At 38.8% G+C, this 23,700-nt stretch overlaps 1 protein-coding gene across 1 annotated transcript in view; it reads left to right on the top strand.

The window, feature by feature from the left end:
- rab6ba (RAB6B, member RAS oncogene family a) overlaps positions 1–22,879 on the top strand; it is a 51,756-nt gene extending 28,877 nt beyond the window's left edge. The window contains exons 3-8 of the mRNA XM_061078312.1: positions 7,750–7,803; positions 8,220–8,325; positions 9,511–9,622; positions 14,754–14,847; positions 16,447–16,513; positions 22,571–22,879. Coding sequence (XP_060934295.1) covers positions 7,750–7,803; positions 8,220–8,325; positions 9,511–9,622; positions 14,754–14,847; positions 16,447–16,513; positions 22,571–22,635 — 498 coding nt within the window. The 3' untranslated portion in view covers positions 22,636–22,879. The remainder of the gene's footprint in view (positions 1–7,749; positions 7,804–8,219; positions 8,326–9,510; positions 9,623–14,753; positions 14,848–16,446; positions 16,514–22,570) is intronic.
- The last annotated feature ends 821 nt before the right edge of the window (positions 22,880–23,700 follow it).

Genomic DNA, 23,700 nt, shown 5'->3' with positions numbered 1-23,700 from the left:
AACGTTATTTTCTCCAGCAAATATCATTGTTACAGCATATGACACTAGTAAAGTCTTATTTCAAAGTATCACACATATCACATTATTCTGTTCTCTCAGAAGCTGCCATTGCTCTGAGACTTGCTTGAAACTTTGCATCTGTTGCTTTTCCCCTAAAGGAAAAAGTTTTTCTGTTTAAACAAAAGATTACTCATATTCCACAAGAAGATTTCAGATATTCTTTTCTATTGCGTCTGCTCTTCTGATCAGACCAAAATCATATATGTGTCCGTTTCACAAACATGATAGTACCTGTTATCAACTCAGAAAAATCAATAATGTTTACAACAAAACTAAAAATGTCATTCAATTACATCAAAGAAATACATTTTCATGCAGAAATGTGTTCAGAAACCCCAATGTGATTTAGCATGAAAGAAAATCGTTTGCGATTAACTTTAAACCTTCCTTTTTAAAATCTTTTAATTTGATTAAATGTATTTTCTTTTCTTATAGCCAATGTATCTATCAAAAACTACTGAGACAACACCGTATTTACTATTGTAAATGCAACCAAACTTATTTTATCCTTAATTTACTTACTATATAACCTTTAAAACTAAATTTGTCTGACCAAGTGTTTAGATAAATCTAAGTAAATACCATTTGTGCTCTAATTTGATCTCTCCCCTTGCTCTTTGCAAGAGGATGTTAATTTAGAGGTGAGAAATTTGTCTCGGATCATCCATTGATACGCTTGTGTCAGATCCCCCTTTCTCGTTTAAATAAATGCAGATGTTATTCAACTCTGTCTTCCACTACTGCCCTGCTGTTTTAAAATTTAGCATACTATTCTATCTTCCCCCTAAATTTTACCCAGCAGTAAAGTGACAACAGAGATAAATGTTTGTCTTGCATTTAGCCTCTAACCACATTATTAAACCCCAATGATAAAAATGGATCTATCTACAACTTTTGCATATGTTTTTCTATCATTATGAGCTATATAACATTCATTCTAAAAGTAATATCACACTATTCACACATATTTACTGGTGCTTTTAGTTCCTGAACCTAAAAATAGATTTAATTTGTGTGTTTTTAGCAATTAGTTTTATTGATTTCTAATTTAACTATAATAATGTTAACCATATGCTTTATGTGTAACATTAATTCACATGGTGTCTGCAGCTGTGTTCTTACTTATATGAAGTTTTGTTGAACTTCTCTCTCTCCATCATGGTCTGCTCTTATGTTGACTTCAGTCAACCAACACTCAAATGCTCTCCAGTCTGGCACAAATAGCTCCACATCTCTCCCTGTGTCTTCTTTGCTTCGTTCTTGTTCAATGAGCAATTTGATCTTAAGTTGCTTCAACTGATTTAAAGTTATGTTCCCTGTGTTTGGAAAATCATAGTTTTTTACCCACAAGCCAAACTGTGTAACACTATAATGACCATACTTCAGAACCATATCTTGAACTGTAGGAGAAGAAATCTGTGGTAAATTCATCTCTGTAATGGTTGTTTATCAATTTAAACTCTGATTTATTCAGTAGAATACGAATCTTTTGGGAATTTAAGTTCTACTGATATGGAAAAGACCCTAATGTTTCAGAGATTTTTTTTCCTAAAGCCAATTATTTCCTAATTCTTAAAACCGTCTATTTTCAAATTCGTTTTAAGATTGATCTGAATCTTTTTCTTTTTCTTTTGATATAAGCCTTTAAAACTTACACATATATCCCAAATATGATTGAAATTATACTCACCTTATTCCAGTGTTGAGAATTCCAAGAAATCCTCTCTCACTCACTCCTCACTTTTTCTTTTTCAGCTGTAATTCTCAGATTAGTCTCATCAAATCATGCATGTTACTTGTATCAAATCATCAACATTTGTGTAACGTTGATAGTAACCTTTCACCTTCAAAACACTTTTTAAGAGACAATGAGAAAAACCCCTTCAGTTATAATATTGCCACTGTAATCACCTCTTGTAATTACTAAGTTTTAATTTTAATTCCTCTAATACAATTCTAAAACTCTGCATGAATCAAATCGCCTTAGAGAAAACTTAATTTCACATTTCTCTTAAACAAGACACATGCAGGTATAAAATGTCAGGAATTTATCAGATTTTCAAACAGATTATTATGCTGAGACGATACAGACCTGGCCTAGGTCTCTCTGTCACAGCTTTTCCTCCATTTCAAAATAATAATACTATTATATATTTATATTCTACTCTTCTGCTTGTTTACAATAACTATGAGCATGCCGCAGCGCCCAATATTAAAGTAATTTAGCATTAAACTCTTTCGCTAAACCCTGTTTAACATTTTGATCTTTTTTTGAAAAGAATCTTAACCTATTAAGCTTATTGTGAATCCTATACCGGTCTCTAAGACCTCCTTAGTATATACACGTCTGTAACTCACTTCCCTGAATGAGTGAATTTCTTTGGACCTTTTTCCTTAAAAGATCTAAAAACAAGAATTATACTTTACCAGAATGAAACTGCTTGCCTGTCCCAGTCGGTTCTTTAGCCCACCTCAGTGAGCACTCCGGATTCTCAGAACATCAGGCCCACTGAAATAATAAAGGTTTAGTTCCAAACGTACTGCCCCGGCGCAATTACCTACCCTCAGCACCGAGAGCCAGAGTCGCTCACGTGGATGTCACTGCCAACAACAGCCAAATGTAATGGAAAATTATTACATATCATGACACAACAAGCAATTATCAATTCTGGATGTTTAATTCAAACCGTCTGCGGACGGTTTACAAAGGTCAAGTCACGACAACAGACTTGACCTTAATGGCACAGAGCTCAAACATCACGGTGACAGATATGAGGGCAATGGCGATGAGCTCTCAAAAGTACACTCCATTTATACAATCAGATCCCTCCTCTCCACAGTAAAATACATTTGTCCAATCAGCTTCTCTCCATGTCGTTACAGCAAGACCAGACATTGGTCTCTGGCGGTCTCTTTGAAGTTTGAACAAGATGCTAAACGCATCTTGTTCCAGACCCGTTGAGTTTCTCAGAGATCTCCTGTCTCTGCAGGTCACACCTATTAGCCTTTGAAGCTCCCTGCTGCAGAAGACCTATTGGCCCCTGTTGAGAAACCTTTTGTTCACACTAGACTGAGAAAGCCACGTCTATAAGGTCCTTCAAGAGCATTATGCATAGTGTTAACTTGACCTAAACTCTGACTATGAGTCTTAAACACAGAAATACATCTTTCAGTAAACTTCTTTCTATATAAATGTAATCTGTTACATTTGAACATGTCTAAATACAAAATTCCCATCACAGACCTTTGAGAATTAATTAAAATGCTGCGTGCATTAGCTCGGTCTGTGTGTTAATGCTACTGCTCAGAGGGGGGAGGCTGGATTTTCCCAGCGAGGGTGGAAGGATGTTATATATTTGAGTCTTCACGGGAAATGCGTCTTTGAGAGGATTTATGAAGTCGTTCAGGCTTACGTATCATATTGTTCTGTTTTCATCTAAGTGCAGCTTTCAGATCTGAGCAGTTCACTCCTGCGAAGACAAGCAGTGTATTCAGAAGCAGAGGTTCATCAGAAAGATGAAACGGAGCATGCTGGTGGCTTTAGTCTGCAGGAGGAGGCGAGCGAGGCCAGCCTGGTTTGCTGCCACTAAAGCTGCAGACTCCCATCAAGCAGCCACCCAGCCGAAGGAGACACAGGCAGGCGGCCTCTCTGCCTGGCAGCACATGCTAAAGGGATCAGAGGCCTCCAGAGGCTGAGTGCTTCTGTCAGCTGTGGTGGGGCTGTCAGTCAGGCCTGGCCACCAGGCTGTGACTGCATCTGTCTGCTCCACCAGAAAACTCAGATATTTAGTTTAGCTACTGGTGAATGTGATTTACCAAATATATAAAAATATCACTCTGTGACAATTTGAAGACGAGGATAACCCATTAAATGTGTAAAACAATGCTTATTACCATACTAGTTTAGACATAATTTGATCTGATATTCATAACCATATTTAAGCAAAGAGAGTAGAGCTGAAATTATTACTTCACTGGAAAATTAATCAACAACTATTTTGATAATTTATTAGTATAAGTGTTTTTTGTAGCTCAGATACCATTCACTGGTTGTAGCTGTTTGACTCTTTTTGTCATTGGTAATTGAAAGGTCTTTTTTTTGTTTTTGTTTTTGTTTAATAGGCTAAATGATTTATCAAAAAGACTTAATTGTTTCGGTGACCCAATCTGCAAAAGGGTTGGAAAATTAGTTTAATTGTGAATGATTGTTGTATTAAATAAATCTGCCCATACTGCTTTGTGACACGAATAATGTGAGTTAAATAGACTAATTAAAAATGCACTGACACTCCCTATTACATTGGTTATCCAGCATTCTATAACTGCCGGCTGTCTGAGGGAGGAGGCGTGATCATACTCTGATCTATTTCTTGTTGCGCTGGCGATTGACTTCAAATTAATCAGATTTGGTGTGTTCACAAACTGTGAGCAAACGCCAGTATGCTCGCTGTGCCTCAAGGTCTGTTGGTTTAACGGCGTCCCTTCCAGATGGAGGACCTTGAAAGTCCTAGTGGGAGCAGTGGGGGTGGAAGAAACATTCCTCCTCACTGCTTACATGAAAGCTGAAGTACCCCAATGGAAAAATAGTCAAAAACATTACAAGATAAAGGCATGTGTTCATTATTTAAGTTACATTTGATATCAAGATAAACATTTTGTGTGTGCCAACGCTTCACGAATCCTCCTGCGTTATGTTTTATGATCTCTTCAGGTTTCCATTGCTGAAACAGGAAATCTTGTGAGGTTGGTGACTTGAGTCAGTGTAAACACAATTGTAATGTTGGTTATTGAAGAAATGTGTTACAACAGTATTGTGTGTACTAGCACATTGAAGATTAGCAGCTGTTAGCCTAGAAAGGAGGATTCATTTTTCAGACAATTTTTCCTAGCAGATTTCTCCTTGAGCTACGCTAGCTTGATTGTAATTCATAGTTTGTTCTTTCGGACAAATGCATCGGCCAAAGGATCAAGAAGTTGCTCGTGGAGACAAACCCACAGAGATTCATCACCCAGCGGTCCCACTGTTATCATCCGTTTATACTGGATTAGCTCAAAAAAAAAAACACTGTCTGCTAAGTTCCCAAATAATACCTGATGGCAGACAGACAGTTAGTAACTAGCTGGTGAACACAAATCATTCCACAACATAATTTCTGAATTGCCTGGTAATATTGTTTGTTTGGGCTCATGGGGTAATAGTAAAATATATTTAAAGTCTAAAGGTTAATAAACATGATGTTTGTTAAATATGACTTCTGGGGCCTTATTAAGAGTTTTCCTCGACATACCTTACCATCTGTGAATCCCAGTAATAGTGTTAATTCTCACCAGCAGCCTCCCAAATACTGTCTCTAATTATCTTACTTTGTTTTTGGTATCATTGTATGTATTTACACATACTGTAGGTTGTAACTGGTAAATCGATGTGTTCCCATTTGAATGAACTAATAAAAATAACTATTTTTATTACATCTTATTTAATGATAACTTTATACGTGAATAAATACCTAAAAACAGCTACATTCAAGTAAACATACATTTGGATGTAAAATCAGTAAAACAAACTCAAATTTGTCTCAAAGCTTTCTTTGCCCTTGTCACTGGAAGAATGAGTCACAGTCTGTCCTTTGACGATGTGTGCTAGTTAAAAATTTAAAAGAAACATTAATAATTTCTGCTGATCTAATTTGTTCATGTATAGCATCTGTGTGGGATTCTATATTTAAAACTGTGGCAAGAGAGAAAGAGAGCGAGAACCCACAGCACGTAAGCCCCAAGCTTAGTCTGCAACATCTCTATGCTTTTAACGTCTTTCATGATTTTGTATCAATAATCCAACTGTAAATCAGCGGGTTTTGATGTTTTCTCAGCTGACACACATTTATTTAATGTAACCGTTATTTGATGGGCTGTTGTGTGTCAATTTTAAGCACACAGTGGTTTTCGTTTTTTCCAGTAAAGTCAGCCAAGTTAAATACTTTTACAGCAAGGCAGAATAACTTCTCGGATTTATTTTAGAATTTCACGTAATCTACCTGTCCGTTTTCAGGCTGATACAAGTGCAAAGTATATTTTTATTTCTAATCCTATAATCTCATGTGCAGCACTATAATGTGATTTATTTGAGCATGTATTTACAGCTCCTCTGTGCTTGATCTGACTGAGTGGAATGGAAGAGTATAAATGACATCCTGTCTCCATGCCAGACTTTCTATGTTAGTCCACTCTGGTAGCTGTCATCGCCAAGGAAACAAGTGCGTGATCAAGTTGCTAATGCCCAGCTCTGTGGGCAGCGGACACCCTGCTGGACTGCTTAATATAGACAAAAAAACACGAACAAGATTTTGCAGAAAAAAAAACTGTTGCAAACATATAATATGTGTCTCGGTACAAGTAATTCTCTGAAAGGTCTTAGAATGAGTGGTAGTGGGAGGCCTGTAGTCTACAGACAGGTCGTAACCTGTCAGCCCGGCAGACCTATCAGTGTGGGATCCAGCTGGGTAGTGATGGAGTCTGCAAGCAGGGGTCACATAGGTGTAAATATACAGCTGGGGAGCGGAGCACAATCCCAGGTTACTCTTACACAAGCTGTGTCATCCTCCTCACACACACACACACACACACACACACACACACACACACACACACACACACACACACACACACACACACACACACACACCAAGCATCTGAATGCACCACATGACCACATGAAAGGGTCACAAACCACATCTTAGCCAGCTGTCATTGAAAGTCTCCCAATCCAACTTCCTCTGATATTATCATGGCAGTAAAAGCTGTGGGCTTGTCAGCAGAAAGTAAACATCCTTAAAAGAGGGAACACAGTGCTGTCTGCCTTGTGGCACAATAAGGAAATGATCCTATAATAAATAAGCCATGATTTTAAGCAAATGATTTCAGTGTAAAAACCAAACCAAACACACAAACTACATATTTAAACAATATAGTTGTTCTAATAACTAAAAACAATATCACTGACACACTCCAACCCACTCCAGATTAAAATCTGACTACCTGAAGATTGATCAATAGCCTCAAATATATTAGATGAATAGATATTTGGTCCAAGTGTATTTGTGAATACAATCAAAGCTGAAAGATGAAGCCAAACCCATTCCACCTACCCGTAACACACTAAACTCCCCCAAACTCCACAGTCCAAATAGTAACTACAGATACATATGAAGGCATATTACCTTACTACAGTCTTCTAACCACAATCGCATGAATCGTAATTATATTTTTCAAGTGTCCTTTGTTTATATATAGTTCTATTTCAAAGCGATCTTTTAAAACTGTAAATTATATCACACGCTCCAATTCTCAACATGGTTCCACAGATTCACCCTTTTTATTGATGTGGATTTTCCAGTATTATTTGTGATCAAATAATACACGCACACACTCTTTCTAGTTCAATCAACAGTTCACATTAGGCTTCGGTAATGTTGTTGCGCTGGGTTCCGTTGTGTTGCATTCATTTTATGATATGTATTACCCCCACAAATAAGAGATGGCAATGAACTGTAGCCTGATCTTACAGTAACCTGTCCTCTAACCTTTCTATCATTACTTTCAAATATTTGTTGACCTTGTATATACAATTGTTTGCCTCATGTGGTGTTTACAGTGATAGTGATCCATTATTATCTTCTCTCTCTAAACCAGGCCACAATTGGAATTGACTTCCTATCGAAAACCATGTACTTGGAAGATCGAACGGTAAGAACCTCAGCTGTACCACCTCATGACAAATAATGTGTGTATGTCATCACTGCAATAACTCAAGCACATACTGTAGCATTGTCCATGTCCACAGTAATACAGTGTTTGCATTCTAACTGTACCCAGCAGTACTGATGACATCAGCATGACATATTTATAGCCTCAGACATGTAGATGAACATGGTCACACCTGTCTCTTTATCTTGAAGAATCTTTACCTATAGCAGTGCGACCTTGAATCGGTCACCATGAGGTGTCCACACTTGTATGAATAATGCATGTTTATATATCTCGTTCTGTGTATATGTGCTGTGTAAGTCTTTGTGTCTGTGTGGAGGGAGCCGACTGTTCCCAGGCTCTCTTGACTATCTGAATAATCTCAGCCTCCTCAGCTTTCTCTCTCTGAACCCCAGGTGAGGTTGCAGCTCTGGGACACAGCAGGACAAGAGCGCTTCAGGAGCCTCATTCCCAGTTATATACGGGACTCCACTGTGGCTGTTGTGGTCTACGACATCACAAGTCAGTGTCCCTCAAGAAGTCCGCTCAAACTACACACTCTGTTATACCTTTAAATAGTCTTGTTTCATATTATATTTTACTGCCAACATGGATGGACAGAGCTAATCTCTCGCTCACTGGAATTATTCTTTGGGGGAAAACAAAAACTTCACAGATAATAATTGTGAAACAGAGTGACAGATGGAGTCCCCTGAGATAAGAGATCTGTGCTGAGATTTCACAAATATCAAATATAATTTTAATGTTTCCCAGATTACATCCGCTGAGCAATGAAATTAGATGCATTACATTAACCTCCCACCCTCCTTAGAAACAGTTACCATGACTGAAGTGGAATATAGATAACAAAATTGTGGTAGTTCAAATCCTATTTTAAATTCTTCTCTCCGTCCACCGAGAGGAAGAACAGCTTTGGACCAAGGACATTTGAAGGGTCATTGCTCTGCAACTTACTTCTCATCTATTTCGGCCTTGTTTTGGTGTAGTTTGCTTGTAGTCTGAAATTGAATGACTCTGTTCATTGCGCTATTTCCACATAAAACAGTTGTTAATCCATCCTGAATAAATCATGTAGCAATCATCAGTATAAATTACATAAATAACACATTTCAAAAATGTGTCAGTTACTTCCGTGCAAAAGATAATGAAAAGCAAAGACTAAGACACTTACTGTAATATGTCTGCTCACAGGAGATTGATTTAATTCAAAGTTAAAGAAAAACAGCATGGGTTACCATCCACCACAACCATTTCTCTTTTCACCTTAAAACGTGGGCTCTGTCTCTACAAATGACCAGTCTAAGAAATGGATACAACCCCAGTCTTCATCACAAGGTCATAGGGTTTATTAAGAACTTCAACATGCTACAGAGCTGCAGTTTGTGGATTGATTGTGTAATAGCAGTACTGCCTGCTTCACACAGTCCCATCTGTCCATGAGTTATTACCTTAAGATCATGACATGTGCAGAGATATTTCTGCTGTATCTTCATCTTGCATTCATTTTTTTGTACTATATGAGTTCAAATGATTTTATATCTGTCACTGGATTTCACATTATTTCTCTGCAGCTGATTTAAAAACACCAAGCACTGATTACAAATCTGTATGAAATGTCAATGTTTTCCCTTTCAGTATTGAATGTTTTTAATGTGACTGTGTTTTGTTTCTTGCCTTTATCAACAGATGTGAACTCATTCCAGCAGACGTCAAAATGGATCGACGATGTCAGGACAGAGAGAGGAAGTGATGTCATCATTATGCTGGTTGGCAACAAAACAGATCTGGCGGATAAGAGGTGTGTGGTTACTGGTTGCTACTGATCCTGTTTCATCAGTAATTATATCATGTTTTGTCTTTTAGTCAGCATTTCATTTGATGTCTTGACACCATGGCAACCATGATGAGCAAAATGTCTGTAGCAGCAAACAACACCAAGCATGATAAAACAGCCTGTCCCTGCAGAGATGGAGGTTTGTTAAGGAGCCGGAGCTTCTCTCATTTCAAAACTAATTGTCTTCTGACAGCTATAACTCCTTGATAAATAATTATATTTTTATTATGAATACCACCTCAATCAAGTTCCAAGACAGGTATGAGAAATTAGTATTTTCAACTCTTTAGCATAACTACTTTTGTTTAGCAGTATTGTGGTGATTATGGTGAAATATGCAGCAACTTGAGGAAATTATTCAGTAATTTCCATTTTTTTTAAGGAAGAGGTGACAAGCTACTGATGAGACAGAGCGTTAAGTAAATCTCGAAAGGTCTAAGAAATGTTTATGATGAATACGCAGTCGTGGAGGAACAGTGTAAAATTAAAGGCAGAATCAAATCATAAAATCCCTTGTCTCCTGATGCCAAAATGAATGAATTATGCAGACTGTGTACAGATGCATGCTGTTCCTACTCTATGTAAATCTATGTTTCATTTTTCCTCCGACACCCTGGAGTATTGTCTCTTAAGTTAATGAAGAAGTTTCCTTCAGAGTAGAATCAAAAAACGTCCTTTTCATACATTCTCCACTTTATTAGCTCATTATTTGAGTTATTTGCTCATAATATTTATGTAACATAAATTATAAACACATATTTGGGCATCAGCATTGTTAGCCTGTAGAAACTATACTGAAGAAATTCCCATTGGAAGACACAATGATCCAACATGTGACTGAGTGAAGGGAAAACAGGAAAACTGCTGGTGATGGCAGTTTCCAGGGTACATCTCACTGGAACTGTCAAAATAAAATTCACAACTGCCTCAGCAGCAGACAGAAGACCAGAGCTCCAGTTTCAGACAACAGACAGATCCTATACATACAGTACAAACTGGACATGGTAATGCAAAGATATGCAGATACAGAATGAAAACTAAACAATAAACTGAATGCTTAAAAAAAGCTTGAAGGTAAGTATTTTTAAAATACATTTTACATTAGTATTATTGTTAATACACTACAGAAGAGAGTGGTGTGCCAATTTTAATTATGGCTACAGTCAGGGGCACCATCCGCAAAAGTTATGAAAATATCTCAACCTTTCCCCTTTAATTTATGGTTAATTTATTTTTACTGCCATTTAGTTGGGTCTTAATAAGAAACTGGAAGTTAAAGGCCAGTGAATGTTCTATGATGAAGAAGCAAATTCCTGCATTAAGCTCAGCATCATCTCCTAAACTGCTTCTCACAAAAAGTAAATCAGTCTTACTGCTGTTCAAATCAGTGCAGACAAATTAAATAGGCATTTTACTGCTTTTTAAATGACAGTTCCTCACAGCTTTGCAGTGCTCCATTTTCATGCTGCATTATAGTGAGCAATTATTCTGAATCTAATAAATAATTTGTTCGACCTTTTTTTCCATTTATTTTAAAGAAATGGAAGTTAATCATAGTGACACCCTCATGCAGATGTGATCAGACCGGACAGGTAATGTCTCACAGGAATGATGAAAGTTAGACCGTTGGTTCTGTTTTGAGTGCACTAACTGAATAGAAATACTCACCAAATGGAAGAGAATAAGTCCATGCATGTGTGTTTTTGTATGTGAAGGTACAAGAGTATTCTGGAAACCTAAAGGGAAGAAAATCTGAGATTACATGAATAATTCATAATTTTAGGCTACTTGTATTTTTGGATGGTGAATATCAGAAGATCAACCTGTTGCTTCTGTTAAATTAGGGTTAGGGTTAGGGTAAGTTATACTTAACACTAACATTATTGTTTTGTGCGAGGAAACTGTCTATTCCAAAGAAAGAACCACATGAACTTGTAAGAAATTTGTGGAGGAGGACATGTTTAGTAGTGGTTCAATGTGAGGTTACTGTTGCTGACATCTGAGTAAAAGTAATTAATAATGACAATAATAATAACAATGATAGCTTAATTTTCATCGTCTTTTAAAAACAGAGTTTACAAAGTCCTTTTACGGACAAAGCAGACACAGGGTCATAGTCAAGTTGATTCACACAGATAAAAACAAGAAATAAAAGCAAGAAGACGACAGCATCACTTAAAACCAGTATTTACCCAAAAATAATAGGAACAATAAAAGAAGATCACATTAAATAAAAGCAAATAAATACACTAAAGCAATAAAACATAAAAGATAAAAAGACGAAACAAGGGCACATGAGTTTGCGAGGGGGGGGGGGGATTCCTGTGTGGAACCATCACCCAACATTTTACCTTATGAGGTTAATATTCACGTGTATTTCATTACTTTTCAGTTGCTCTTGAGGAGTCTATGAGATCAGAGTTTCCTTTGTGTTTGATAGTTTGTTCAGTCATGTGTGGTGCAGCTTTTCACAATGCTCCATGCTAATGGGAAATAAAATATGCACAGTTCAGGTTCTTCAGTTCAGACGTCACTGCTTCAACGCTAATAATAATGCAGTATCCATGTAATAAATACTGCTCTGATGAGGCTTTTGTCAAACCTGCATAAAGGGATTTTGGGCCACCTGGGGGCAGCGAAAAAATTTGTAATCACAACACTGACATATGCAGGCAGTTGCATATTTACACCCCCTGCAGACCCAGAGCAACATTAATGCTTATTTGAAATTGCGTGTATAGATAGGATGACATCACCGGACCAGGGTGCATTTGTTTATGGCTCTGTAACCTCTCTGATCATTTTCGATTTTCAAAGGGCCGTTATCAAAGGTTCCAGACCAAAATGCCTCTGGAGGCAATTAGATTGACCTACACATGCACTCAGGGCAAAGAAGCATGTGACGAAGCACAGAGCTACAGAAAAATGTCTGGTAGACCTTCACCTGCAGTTGTTGGTTCTTTTAGAGAAAATATACAGACACGTTTGTGTGACACTGTCACAGTATCAGATTCAATAGACGTCTCCGCATCAGCAGCCACCTCTTGGTTGTAAGCGAAAATGTTTCAGCAGCGCTCCTCTGTCAGTCATTGTATCATTGTTTGGATAAATGGTTTTGATTGGCTCGACTGGTTTCAGGACACATGGAGATCTGTGTGAAAGGGAGGGAGGCCAGACGCTTCTGTGAGAGAGAATGAATATGAGCTCACTGTTTTCTCTGGTTTTCATCCTAGTTTTCACCTGGCAAATGTTAGTCCAATACTCACTTTCTTCTTAGCTTTTTTTTTTGCTCTACAATAATTACTGAGGGACATTCCCAGCTCTTAAGCTGCACAATAATCACCAGCTACTTGCTAACTGTGTCTGTCAGCTGTTTGGTGCTACGTCAGTCGTGCACGGGTTTTTTAATGCTGCTAGCTGCCTCTGGAGAAGATTGTCCTCCGAGCAGTGGGAGTGAACCAGAACAGTCAGTTTGCAGGCTGCAAAACCAAAACAATAAGCTGAGAGATGCTGAAATGCCCCATAGAGCTGAGGGGAACTGCAGAGTCAGGTTATGAATAAAATGGGAGGGGTTTGTCCACTAACCAGAAGGTCAGTGGTTCGATTGCTCCTCCAGTCTGCATTCCGAAGTGTCCTTGGGCAAGATACTATATACCAAAATTGCGCTGCATATAGAAGTGCTGTATGAACATGTGTGTGAATGTGACTCTGAGTGGTCAATAAGACTGGAAAAGCACCATATAAATTCAGTCCATTTACCATAAGGGCCACACGTAGGCGAATGCGTATATATCTCGACTCGTAGTGAAGAGCGACACCATCATTCACACTACATTTAGTCATTTTATGTATTGTTGTTATAAAATATAATAAGACATAATTTAATAAACCTTTAATGAACAGTTCGTGCATTTAAAAAATTGTAGTCAAGGTTGTTTTAGTAGAGTGAGCAGAAAAAAAATCCATAATGCTTCTTCATTACCTCTGCAAGGTTATATTTTCATCTGCGGTTGGTTATTTGTCTGTTAGCAGCATTACACTTTCTTTAACATTGTGAGATGAGGTGTTTTTTGATATTTTCATAGATGACCTCAGGAATAACTCATGGATCAAGATGGAAAAAAGCAGACACATTTAGGGAATTTATATCTATAAGTTTGTCAAATGTGGTGCTCCTTAATTGGATTAAAAGGAACTGGGCTTCTCTGAAACTACAAATGTTTTGCATGCGACCATGAATGTTACTAGGATGCCACATACTGCACACTCATTAGGCAATTTTCTTACCAACTGATGATGAATAAGCCTCGGTGTTGTTTTATGTCGGGACACAGACGCTTTGCATCCAGAAATAGCCACAGAGGCACTGGTGGAAGTCTGTCATGCGGTGTTATTATGTAAATACATCTCCTGTGCAGTGTTTCCTCTTCTCACAAAACAAACTTCTCCTCCTGTCTCAGAAAAACTGGATTTCTCTCTTCTTTGCTTTGATACAAAGGGCGAGTTATTTAAGACGAGGAGGACAATCTAAATACAACGTTTCTGTGTTTGCATTGAAGCAGCATGCGTAACTAGTCAAAGTTAATGTGTAAAGAAGTGGTATTTTTGCATTAGTGTAGCGCTGAGATTCCTTTTGTGTTGAAAGAAACTAAGACAAGAGCGGTTACGTCATGTTTTCTCCAGAAGACCAGTGGCGGCTGGATTTGAGTCTGTGGTGTTAATGAACCTGCCGGCTCTGTGGGCCCTGGAGTCAGCAGGACTTGTATTATTGGACACCTGACGCAGTCCCGTTTCACAGCCTGAGCCAAACAAACACTCTCTTTCATTAAAATGTAATGCAAATTGGCTGTTATTAATTTCCCGCAGGACAATGTTATTAATCACTCTCATTCATTAGCTAATTAGCTCTGGTGTGTTCACACTAAAGACTAGAATAAGAGGAGCTTTAGCTACAAATAGTGCGAGTCCTGTGAAGCACTCGCTTGTTTTTGTTGAATATTAATATGAGGAAATAAGCCTCTGTTTTGTGCCCTCATATAGTAAACAGTGTACATTAATATGCTGGGACTTAATTATGACTCTCCTCTATTCACAGGCAAATCACAATTGAGGAAGGTGAACAGAGAGCTAAAGAGCTGAGCGTCATGTTCATAGAGACGAGCGCCAAGACGGGTTACAACGTCAAACAGGTGAGTGAGTTCAGAGGTTTGTTGCCTAATAAAGAAATACAGGTACCTACTTCTACTCCCTACATTTCTACTACTTACGTTTTTAAAACAAGCTTGTAAACTTTCATTTTAGTGCATTTGAAGCACCACCTTCCATAAATCAAGAATGATTCCAATTAAAATGGATAGAAAAGACAATTCCTTGTTGTATAAACATATTGGTGCATATCATTCACAACATATGTGACAGCGCTGACCACGTCAATGGCTTCACACCTGTGTTTAGTTTATTGTTTTATATTTGATTTGATGTAAGAGTGATTTAATATTTTTCAAACTACATTACTGTGACATGAGTCTCAGTTTGCTTCACACAGGTACAGCTGGTAGAAATGGCCTCTAGAGGGAAACTTTTTACTTTTAGTACATTTCGGAGACTGTACTCGCATACTTAAGCAAATAGGTTGAATCAGTGCTTGTGGTTTTGGCACATTACCACCACCAGCTGTGGATTAGCCGTGCAGCATGAAGCCGGCAGCAGTGATATGTACCTTATCTAAGTTCTCGTGTGTATGTGTGTGTTGGAGATACAAACAGTCTCTCATGGGAATGTTGCTCCACATCACTCCGAGCGGTCAAAACTCCACAGGAAACCTTTAAGTGCCTCTTGTTTTTCATACTAAATATGACTATTAAATGTGCAGGGAAATAAAACAGGGAGTGCAGCATTGTCCTCATTACTGCTTCCTGCTGAGACAACCAGCATATCACCAAGACTGAGCTGTGCCTGTAATAATTCAGTCTCAGTAATGATTAGAGCGAAGTGGGGGTTGGTTCAGCTACACTGATTTGTCTCTAAACAGATGTTTGTTGTTAAAAACAACGTCTGTCTGTTCAGTTAATAGAAAGTACACTGCGACGAAGGCGAACTGTATTGTGTCTGTCAGTGAATGGCGTTGCTGGCAGTCGTCTCTCCTTCTCACCCCATCACGGCAGAGACAGAGGAGGCTATTCTTCACCTTTGTTCAGGACAGAGACAAACATGGTGCTGCGAGTGTGAAACATCCAAAACAAAGGACACAGTCCTCAACCAATGGTTACTGTTTTTGTCATCTCTGCCCACTGAGATACTGTATCAGCAAAATCGAGCTTAAATGCTCCAACTCAATGATCATTTATTTTTTGCTATTATGTTTGTATCTATTTATTTATAAAAACTGAATTTTAAGTTACATGTTTGCTTAAGCCATGGTTTGGTTTAAAATGTCCCTGATAAATCTGACCTGTCAGTCCTCGAGACATCTTTAGTCACAAGTGGTTTGTGTAATACTGTGGAGCAGAGCAAGGACATAATGAGAATGTCTGATTTGAATGGTCTATAGATGTCTCACTGACTCATCTGCTGAGACGCTTGTTTCCGAAATCATCATTTTCATTTGATGATAGGAGTATCTCAAACCACCATACCATGAACTGAACTATACGGACTTGTTTATAAATTATTAAATGTTCAGCAGTAACTTGTTGGCTGGTTATTAGACAACTAAGACGAAGTAAGTGTTCATCTTGTGTTTTCCTGATTTAAATTAATGAAGTGTCCTTGTGTTTCTTTGTCTGCAGCTGTTTCGTCGCGTGGCAGCTGCTCTTCCAGGGATGGAAAGTATGCAGGAGACGGGCAAAGAAGGCAGTATCCTTTGACCAGTTTGCTTATCATGAAAATGCAATCATGAAAATGATATGCAAATCTTCTAAACTCCGTGGAAACTTTATTTCCATCCTGGCACAATAACATCATTCACTTCCAGCTTCTCAATTAGACATTTCCAGCGCTGAAGTCTGTATAGTGACACCTATTTAAATATGAGTCACCTACCTGTCCAATTAAGTTTTTCAGTGTGACAATACCACATCTGTTTTTCAGCTTGACGAGTGCAGGGTGGGGGGGTTAGTGAGACAGTAGGTGGCTGCAGTTGTCTGTGGTGTGTCGGCACATTGGCTCATTGTAACCAGTGACAGGTGACTCAGCATCAGTCAGCTGGTAGAACTCTCCTCACTGGCACCTCGTACCTGCTGCTGCTGTCACCGCTACCCCTGTGGAGAATGTGTTGGGGGCTGCAGCACTTTTTCACTTATACAAAACAAAGTCCTAATTACTCTTTTAGGAAGTAGTGTTCAGTACTGCAGAATAATTCAAATATCACACTGTTACTAACTTAATTTACTTGGATAGTAACATTCTAATGTAAACCCAAATAAGACAATAGTCTGAAGACACCACCTTGTAAACAGGTTCTTCTGATTATCTAACAAGGTCATACTCGGAATAAGCAGTAAATCATAAGATATCTGCTAATTCCAGAAATCTCTGTCTGTCTGTGGCCTGTCTCGAGAAACGTTTCTCTCATCGACTTCTCACTCGCCGTGTGTCGTGTTAAGGAAGTGCAGTTTTGAGTTTGGTGCGATTTGGGCAAGCAATATGTTCAATAATAACAAACGTAGAATAAACAGGCGACCAGTGCTCTGTAGTCGGGACCAGGAAGTGGAGTTCTACGTTCTGAGTCGAGCTTCACTGAACTTTGAATAAACAGGTGAAGAACACTTTGTGCAGCAGCCGTGCTGCAGCATCAGGGCTCCTGCAGCAGATCTGTACTTGCTGTAGCTTAATAACTGCAGGTCACATTTACAGTTTCAGAGTGAAAGCTGCAACCAGCATCTTCCCAGGCCAATCAAACAGCCCATTACCAACATGCAGGTTTAGATCAGCCACTGCAGTAGTCAAAATAATGTCCTAATCAGAATCAGGTCAATATTCTGAATATTTTTGTCCATGTAAATGTAGTCGTAGAGAGCAGCTAAGATACCTTTCAAAGTCCAATGCGTCACCACAAAGTGCAGTATTTATTTATTGCTGTATCTAAGGAGTGAATCTGCTCTACATTCTCTATGGAGTCATTCACAATGCAGAAATGCATGTGTTTAAGTGTGATGTCGAAGGAGATGAATGCAGCTGCTGAGGCCGATTTAATCTGTAATTTCCATCATTAACTTCAGAGCCGTCAGGCTGTCTGGACTCCTCACACTCCTCTGTTGATTTCTACATCTGATAATATATTCAATCTGGGTCACAATAAGCCTGCATTCTATTCTCAGACTGGTAAAGACTTAGATAACAAATGGTCCTGATATACACATTAACAAAGTAAATTGGGAATGCAACAAAAAAAGCCTATATTCTTCTCTCAGTCTTGCAGACCACAAGTCATTGTTTGTAAACCGTGCATTTAAAACAATTTAGTTGATTTAAGATTCTTTCAATGACCAACCCAGATAAAAGCATAACCACTGATCATGTTTATCACATCACCTCACCGCTGAGTGACTCAACCAAGAAATATTTACGACGCCACTATATCACTGCCGTTTTCTTCTTTGATACTGGCCCAAAAAAGCATTGCAGCCAATCAGATACGATGCCTTAAAGTTATACAAGCTGGCAGCCATTAGTTCAACTGATGCAGTCTCATTAATGGATTGGTGTGTTTTTTTGTTTTTTAACAATACTTGCTGGCCCTCCTGTTCTAACAGGCCCCTCTCTTACACAGTCTTCATGGTGTTAAAGCTCACCTGAAGCTTGAGTTAATCATATCAAGCAGAAGAAATGGAAATTGATCTTTTTAGTGTGACACTCTCTATATGTATTTCCATAGAAAGTGTTTTTGAGTTGAGCATTGCTGGAGAAATAGAAACACAGAAGGACTTTCATCCACCGGTTTTGTCTGTGAAAAGAGCTGAAGTAGATTGTTCCATGCACAGAACAGGGACTAGATATTTTACTTACATTGAATTCACCTTAGGAAGAGAAAGCTTAGAGGTATTATATGTAACTTTTCCTCATTACTCTGTCTAACAATGACAAGACTAATGTTATATGTTTTGTTTCTATGAATACTTACATTGTCCCAGAAGTTTCAGCATTGTGATTGTCTGCCAGAACAGTCAAAGTGTACTTGTCTTTGCTGTTTTATTCAGAGTTTTCACTGGACTTTGGTCCATTTAAAGAGAAGCGAGCCTCTGGGAATAATGAATAATGGACAATGAAAGAAAGGACTGAAGTAAGAGCAATGGTGCAGACGATGCATACGCTTTATCACAATGTCGCCAAACTCTGTGTTTGTTTGATTGAGAGATCCCTAGTGGCAGAAATTGACAAACTGTGTGTCCAGGATAAAGAGGACTGATTACAGCAACCAAAACCAGCAAAACCTGTCCAAGTTTTTATATGAAGACCTGTTTTATATCTTCAGATCTTGGTTGACGTTTCCATTTACAAAGTATGAACCAGCAGCAGAAATAAAGATCTCAAGACGTGTCACCGACAGACAGAGCGGAGGAGGTTCTGTTGTCAGTGTCCCTCACCTTTAACATCATCCTCTCCTTTCAACATCACATTGAGCTTTATCTAATAATTGTGCAACTGTCTAATACAACATTATTCTAGTCTTAGACATGTTGCCTGCTGCAACTCAAACATAGTCTATGAATAATTCTCTTGTGTTTTGCAGATGCAATAAATCAGCAGCATTTAATGTTGTAACTGTTTCTCCTCTGACAGCAGCAGTCGTTCCTATCCTCAATACACAAAGCACGGTGCCATCTCTATGGTAACTGTGGGTAAATTATGAAATTGCGTTTGAGTTTAACCGTGTGCTTACAGCACTGTCACTTCTCCTGCCACGTGTTGCCGCCTCACAGGGCTTCCTGATTAACACTGCAGCCTTTAACTGCTCTACCTTCAACATTAATCACATGCTGAGCTTGGTGTGGTGAAGTTACCGTTTATACGTTACTCATCATCTCTGCGTCCATCCTTTGTACGGCCTCAATAACAAACTCAGTCACCTCACATCCCTCTGAGCTGTTTACATGAACCTTGTAATTATTTTATTGTTGAGCCACATTTCCTGTTTTTTATGCGGCACTCACGCTGGGCCAGTTACCTTTATCTCTCATCTTTTATTTTGTATTTATCCTAACGAGGTGAAATGGAGGTGGGAGTTAACGGTGTGAGGCTGTGGATGGCAGCTGATGATTCCTCAGCAGCTCTGTGCCTCTGCTGTCACCTAATGGAGAAACTCCTCTGTCGTTATTGAACTGTGAACAGTATTGATCTCACTGGGAGAAGGAATAAACGTCCATGTTATATGGCCGAGTAAGTTTACACACTGAACCTTTAACCTAAAGTTTTAAAAGCATGCACTAGATTTATGTACATGCTTATTTAAATTCAGTATTTATTCACACACTGTGATAGAAAAGCATTTGAAGACACAACGTTTATAAAAGTTGAGGAAATTCAACACATAACCAACAGAGTTTTAAAAAGGGAACGCTTATAAAACAAGAACATTTGACAGCACAAGTACCCTGTGTTTCCTTCAGAGAATAAGTGCTAGGTTTGTGAATTCAAAAATACATTTGAACACCATTCATGATGAACACTTTGTTCTGTGTTTTTTAATTGGCAGGTTTAATTAGAGATGGACGGGTCTCATTGATTTATGGTGGGTGTCAGGGCCAATGGGAGAGTCCTCTGCCCTCTGTCGGAGAACCATTTTCAGCTTGGTCACTGTACATTATCACCACTGCAGCTCTGCAGCCGGAGAGAGGGAAGAGGGTGTTTCAGCCAGATCATGTGCTGGCTTCAGTCATGTTAATAAGAGAGCGACAGAAAGTCAAACAAATCACACTAGAAAAGGCAGCGCTCCATGATGGTTTTATTGAATTAGGTTTTAAATTCATCTTTAATTTGTTTGCCATGCTGATTCAATCTAGATCTCTTCCATGCAAACCTATATGGTTTTGTTTATGTCGTCTAAAGTGAGATTGACACTGTGATTGTCGATCTGTTGTGTTGTGGTGGAGCGGTTGAAGCTACACTTGACGAGTCAGCGTGTTTTCACTACAAGTCATAAAATATACAGTGGCTTCAAGAGAGAACAGTGCGGTTTTCCCCAAACTGAGTCCCATTAGACCCACTCAGAAGTGTCATCATGCCGTCTGTGTTCAGGCATATTCCTGTTCCTGTGCTGTACTCTGAAGAATAACGATAATTGACAGGCATTGCTTCGTGCAGCTTTAATCCATGGAGCTATTGTTTAAACAGCTATTCCATGCTTTATGAATCCATGTTTGTACGACCCTATAACATGAAGCAAATGTGGTTTTCTTTCAAAATACCTCTACTGGTGGCAGATTAATGAGTCTATTCATTGTTCAGGAGACACACACACACACATGCAGGTATAAGAGGAGTAAAATATTCAGGGCGGCAGCTCCTCATTTGGTTTGGTAATGTCGGCTGCTGAGATAAAGCCTCCACATCCCAGATGGGAAACGATCCAAACGGGAATATCAAGTATATGTGACGCTCCGTCATATGAAACCATGACATGATGACATGTTTACCAATAAAGTTATTATTGTATTATTATTGTATAAAATGGGAAAACACATTCGCTTACATACACACACACACACACATTAACTGCTGCTGTTAGCACCAGCCAGCGTCCCATTGTAGGACGAGCGTTTGAAAGCCACAGTGGGGCTGTTTGCAGACTAACTTAGCATACAATATGTAGGCCACAGTTCTTCTTTGCCCTCTCCTTAGACATGCACAGCAGTGCCAGAGACTGCAGGCAGCATCCATTCTCAGTTTATTACAACACCAACAATAGAGTGGATTCCCTGTTGAGCTGAATAATTTGTACATGTTGTCAGAGGAGGATTTTAGGATATTTAGTTCCAGAAACAAATCGGCCACCATGTCCACAATCCGCTGGAATACACTGGTTAGAAATTAATATATTAGGAGTAACGCTTTTAATTGCATCTCTCTGGTGATTTATACAGTATTTCCTTGTCGACTCCCATTTGAAATCTTTTGGATGTTAGAATTGCTGATGTCTGAGCTGCAAAATTTATTGAGGTAGGATGTAGCACCATCTAGTGTTAGTAAAGTTATATTACGATCCCTGCATTCAAATATTTTGTCTTTGAGAACAAAAAATCCCTCACTAGAGCTCATACCTTCACCAAGGCCCAACAGTCCCCTGAAATTCAAGCATCTACACTAAATTGTACACAATCACAGATATCAGACCTCTAAATATGATTTCTTTCCCATTAGGTGCATATGGCATCAACGATCTTCCTCCATCTAGGCCTGTTCAGGGCTACGTGTTGGGCTCCTGCCCATCTCTTTCAGCTCGGCCGTCACAGTTCTCCGCCAAGTTTCGGGCCAATCTTGTTTGTGTTTTTTTTTGGGAGTTTTTTAGTATGTGGTTCAAGAGTCAGAGTCCAACCTCTAAATGATCTGACATCGGCAGTGTTGGGCTGCTGGTCTAAATGTGCCTGATTTTGAAAGTGAAAAGAAATCCTGGATTTGGTACCTGATCTTGATCTGAATCAAAATTGAATTTGTTGTTTCCTGACGGATACCACATCCTTTTAACCAAGTTCCGTGAAAATCTGTGCAGTAGTTTATGTGATTCTTCTTACAACCGAACATAAATCAGCCAACAAACAAATGGACATCGATGAAACATTAACCTCTTCAGTGGAGGTGATCAGACATGAACCCACCACTGTTGTTTTTTAAATGAATTATATACAAACTGATGAATTCAGGTGAATGTGACTGATCAATTCCAAATGTTTCCAAAGCTTCCTTAATGTTTTCCAGTGATCGACATCAAACTGGACAAACCGCAGGAGCCGCAGACGACTGAAGGAGGCTGCTCCTGTTAATACTCCGCATCTCCCCTGGAAAACGAGAACATCATCTACACCACATGCTTGTTATGTTGCTTCCTATTGGTTAACCTGCAGTTGACTTTGCATGTTGAGAATCTGGCGTCCTCACCCGACAATTTGTCATGAGTTTGAACTAGCAATACGTGAATTAGATTCTAAAGTAGCGTCACCTACTTTGTTTATGAAACTGCCAAAACAGTCTTCAACTTGCAAACAAAAAATAGTGGAAAAAAAGAGACTTGTGGAAAAGAAGAAGTTGCATTTTGTGTGTATACAATTTTTTTAAGGTAGAAATGCAAGTTTCCCCACTTTCTTTTTTTCTATTTTTGTATATTCAGGGAAATCTCTCTGGAAAAGTTTTTTTTTTTTTTTTTAAAGATGCAAACAAACACAGCTCTGAATTTAGGAGCCGGAAAGATCAGGTGGTTGTAGATGTATTCTTATGGATGTCACTGTTGTTATAGGCAAAGATGGAGGTCCTCTTCACAAACACCAAACCGTTCCCCATAACCCTTGTGATTGAAAGCCTACACTTGACCTTGTGAAGGCGCTTTACCTAAACGTAACCATTTTGAATCTTGCGGCTCAGGCCAGCCTTGCAGTTTGGTGGACCAATCACAGCACCCGTAACCTCAGTGTGATCCATAGGTAGCGATGTGTTACTTGGTCAAAATGAACACGGACATCTTGAGTATCTAATGCATGCCTAGTTTTTGAGCATAGGTACTGTCTACCAATGTAAACAGGTTTGAATATGTAACATTACACCAGTGACTTAACGCACTCTGATAGTCCAAGTCTTTTTGTTTGGATTTGTATACTTGACTTCTGAAAATAGTTTTTGTCGTGTGTGTGTGTGTGTGTGTGTTTAAACGTGCATTCTGTATAGGCAACGTTAGAATGCAGATATATATAGAGGGCCACTGCCAAGTCGTCACATTGCGGCACCGTGTACATAGGTCACCGTTTGTTTGCAGGACGTCATAGATTCCCCCACTCACAGCAGTTGTGTGATATCTTGGTGGTAGTGATGATGATCGTGTGCACGTGTCGCTGAGC

The sequence above is a fragment of the Limanda limanda genome, chromosome 9 (assembly GCF_963576545.1).
Source record: "Limanda limanda chromosome 9, fLimLim1.1, whole genome shotgun sequence".
In the NCBI taxonomy this organism is placed as follows: domain Eukaryota; kingdom Metazoa; phylum Chordata; class Actinopteri; order Pleuronectiformes; family Pleuronectidae; genus Limanda; species Limanda limanda.
Note: the sequence above shows the minus strand (reverse complement) of the source record. Positions and strands in the feature narration are given on the sequence as shown.